The 3,965-nt window shown below is 47.9% G+C and overlaps 1 protein-coding gene across 1 annotated transcript; it reads left to right on the top strand.

Moving 5' to 3' along the window:
• The first annotated feature begins 259 nt into the window (after positions 1 to 259).
• Positions 260 to 3,337, top strand: BET1L (Bet1 golgi vesicular membrane trafficking protein-like). Its single transcript, XM_010185974.1, is given in 4 exon segments — positions 260 to 343; positions 1,686 to 1,742; positions 3,175 to 3,272; positions 3,274 to 3,337. Coding segments are annotated over 4 exon segments (285 nt in total). The 5' UTR covers positions 260 to 277.
• The last annotated feature ends 628 nt before the right edge of the window (positions 3,338 to 3,965 follow it).

Here is a 3,965-nt window from a genome sequence, read left to right as displayed (position 1 = left end):
ACCCACTCCATTTGGGGAAAGTTTGGTGTGTTTTTGCCAAAAAGAGTTTGGGACCGTTTCGTGGAGCAAACCCCACCAGGCCATAGGGGCAGCCTTAGTGGTTGAAACAGCCTTACTGGCAAGCTGGAGACCGCTTGGGCAACAAGCCCACTCTTCGTCGCCTGCCACGTTGGGTGAGCAAGTACAGCAGTAGTTGTATCAGGCCAGATAAAGCTCATTCTCATCCTTGTGGGGTTTTTTTTTTCCCCCAGGTCAGAGTCCGAGTGCAGTGGAGGATATGCTGGATGTAGAGAACAAACATATGGCAGACAGCCTAGCCAACAAGGTCACCAGGCTGAAGTCGGTGAGTTGGGGAGTTCATGTCAGGTGCCATGGTGAAGGAAGGACGGGGCATCGGTATCTGGGTTGCTGACGCAGGGTCTTGCTGAAGGTGCAAGGCTGTGGTCAGTACAGAGGGCTTCCTATGTATTAATGACTCTTAGTTGTGGTTAACTGTCACCTGGGAAATGCCAGGGGTGGCTTTGTGAATTTCTGCTTTCTTTTTGAGGTTTAGCAACATCATCTAGGGGGAATGGTGTGGTTTTCGTGGCACTCAGGGAAGGATTTGTAGGCACAGAGAGAAACATAAAAGCTGCACAGAGGGGTATTGCTATGTGCATCTTCTTGGTGGAAAAATGTCCCAGTAAAAGGGCAGGTAAATTAGTTTTGAAACATACACGTGTCTGTATGTAAGTGATGTTCTTAAAGCTAAAGTTTACTCCTAGTAGCAGGAAATACTTTGATTTAGAGCTTAATAGCAGTCAGTGACTGGCCTTGTGGAAGGGAAAACGCTGAATTCCTGCTGCTGCGTCCCAGCGTTCAAATGCTGCTGTCCTACGTATGAAAGTTTCAAACAGTGAAGCTTTATTTTCAGCCCTTCAGAGCTGAAAAGCTTCAACAACCTGAAGGCACGCTGAGAATCTTATTTTCACAGAATCACAGAATCGCTCGGTTGGAAAAGCCCTCTGAGATCATCACGTCCAACCGTTCCTGTCTACCCCCTAAACCATATCCCTAAGTACCTCGTCTACCCGCTCCTTAAACACATCCAGGGATGGTGACTCCACCACCTCCCTGGGCAGCCTGGTCCAGCTTCTGACGACCCTCTCAGTAAAGAACTTCCTCCTTAGCTCTGACCTGAACCTCCCTTGGCACAGCTTGGTGCCGTTTCCCCTTGTTCTGTCCCCCATCACCTGGGAGAAGAGCCCAGCACCCACCTCTCTACAACCTCCCTTGAGGCAGTTGGAGGTGGTGCTGAGGTCTCCCCTCAGCCTTCTCTTCTCCAGGCTAAACAAGCCCAGTTCCCTCAGCCGCTCCTCATCAGGCTTGTTCTCCAGAGCCCTCCCCATCCTTGTGGCTCTTCTCTGAACACGCTCCAGAATCTCCACATCCTTCTTCTAGTGAGGGGCCCAGAACTGAACACAGCACTCGAGGTGCAGCCTCACCAGTGCCCAGTACAGGGAGATGATCACCTCCCTGGACCTGCTGGTCTCTACCAAGCATTGTTCTTCTACCAAGCATGGAGGAGACAGGGAAGCAGTGGCCTACTTTTCTAATGTTCATTTCAAGTGTTAGCGGTGCTGTGTTAGAGGTTCTCTCTACGTTCAAAGTTCATTAATAGCCGTTTCCTCCCTTATCCTGTGTAGCTGGCTCTGGATATTGACAAGGATGCTGACGAACAGAACCGTTACCTGGATGGCATGGTAAGGAACCAGTGAAATGTAAAAAGCATGACTTCTTGGTGCTGGCTCTCAGCAGTTACCTTAACTGTGAAAGTTTAAGAGGAGTTCAAAGTTAGCAGACACAGTTACATCCCAGTGGTTGATTTGGCAAATCGGGGAATGTAACTGAACCCATTTGAGTGGACCTTTCCATGTATAAACATCAGATGCTTAGCAGATGCTATTATTGCTTTGTCCACTGGTATCTAACATCTGGAAAGACTGATGTGGGCAGCACACTTCAGAAATATGGTGGAGATTACCTCCTTAGGGATTAAAGAGCTGTCTCCTGAGACTAATGCTGGGAGATGGGCCTGTTCCTCAGCTGCTGCTGCGATTTTTGCTATTGCTGTATACATCTGTCAGGGTTACTTACTGTAACACCTCAAACACAGGCTGCCTGTCAGGACTTGGTAGCTCACTGACATCTTTGGAAGGAGCAAAGCTGATGCTCTGGGTTCACTCGGGTTGTTTGGTGCCCTGTTCTGTCATCTTTCTGACACACAACACCCGATAAAGCCAGAATTGCTTTCCAGAGTAATCTGCTGCTTCAGCTTTGGTTGCTGATGGAAAATCACAGTGCACTGGGGAAGGGCCAGAACAGCAGATTCCTGTAGCAGAGGGGTGACCTGCTGAGACTTTTTAGGAGGAAGATAATTTGTTAACCGAATTGTGAGAGGAAGGGAATCCAGCCCAGGGATTTGGGGAGGAGATTAGCACCATAACACCAGTGCCTGGAGCGCCTTTTCTGCATGTGCTGGATGTTGGAGAGCTGGTCTGTGGAAGTGAGAGAAATTATAATTGTGGTGTTGAAACCAGCTGAGTCGAAGGTGTGAGCTCAGCTTGGAAGCTTAATAACGGTGAACTCTGACAGTGCTGGAGTGTCCGAAATGGATATTTGCTCAGTCTGAAATATAGGAGAATGGCAAGTCAGAATAAAAGGTGTAATGGCAAAAGACCTTAAAGGAGAAGTCCTGAATCAGCATGAAATTGTGCTGAATGAGCCTGTGCCATGTGCATTAAGGGCTCTAGCTTCACGTGGGGATGCTTCCTTTGGATGAAGCGTTCACCTGTGATGTTGCTGTTAAGCAGTTCCAGGCAGAACAAGCTGCATGGGTGCAGCTGAGCAGTCCAGCAGCAGGCAGTGTGACCCTGTTCTAAAAAGGGGTGGCAGTTTGTTTTACATTTGGAACAGACCTCCCTCTGTCTTTTTGTTTCCCTGCTTCGAGTGTAGTGGGAATGGTGCTGCTCTTGGAGCCTGAGCATAGGAGGGGAAGGACCTTCTGAGAGAGGCAATGGGCACAGAGAGGTGGGCAGGTCCTGGGCAAATGTTTTTTAGCCAGGAAGTGAGAGATCCTTCAGGATATCTTTGTCTGTTTATAATGCCTCCGTCTTAATTTTGTTTCCCATTCAGGATTCAGATTTTCTGAGTGTGACTGGCCTGCTAACTGGCAGCGTGAAGCGTTTCTCCACCATGACACAGTCCGGGAGGGATAATCGCAAGTTGCTCTGTGCTGTCAGGACTGATTGTTGTTTTCTTCATCCTCTACTATCTCGTGTCCAAAGCAGGGACTTGAGCTTGTTGTTCTGCAAGTGTTAACAGAACAAAACCACAACGACTGACAGACTCGTTCAATGCCTTTCTCAGTGCCCTGTGGTGGAGTCTTTGAGATGATCCAGACAGACCTCCCAAATAATGTTTCTTTCCACCAGCTTCTTGTCATTGTTCTGGCTGGTCTCAGACATCTCTTGATAAAATGAGTATCTTTGACTCTAAGCAGATTTTCATGTATGATTTTGATGTCGTCGAATGCTTACGCCTTTATCTCTTGCCTTGTCCGTGTCGTCTGGCCTGTTTTTAAGGGCCACTTTTGTGTTACCTCCCTTACTGATACTCAGTACTCGGCTCGTGAGGAGATGTGGCTGACAAATCTAGAGACTTTTTGATACTGAAAAGGTTAGTAAACCAGCTGAGCTGTGGAAGCTGTAGTTTAAGATAGTGATTTATGAGGTTTGGAAGTACAAACATGTGACTTAACATTCCAGCATGGCAACTCAGCTGATACCTGGTCTCAGTTTCCCCTTGACTTGGCAAAGTGTTAATACCCTTGGTGTCCCTGGGTTGAAGTGAAATAGCTACTGCTTTGAAGTGAAATTAGCTGTAGATCTGGACCCTGGTGCTCTCTAGTTGTTGCAGTGAAGAGT

The sequence above is a fragment of the Mesitornis unicolor genome, unplaced genomic scaffold (assembly GCF_000695765.1).
Source record: "Mesitornis unicolor isolate BGI_N332 unplaced genomic scaffold, ASM69576v1 scaffold16716, whole genome shotgun sequence".
In the NCBI taxonomy this organism is placed as follows: domain Eukaryota; kingdom Metazoa; phylum Chordata; class Aves; order Mesitornithiformes; family Mesitornithidae; genus Mesitornis; species Mesitornis unicolor.
This window is presented reverse-complemented; position numbering and strand designations above follow the sequence as displayed.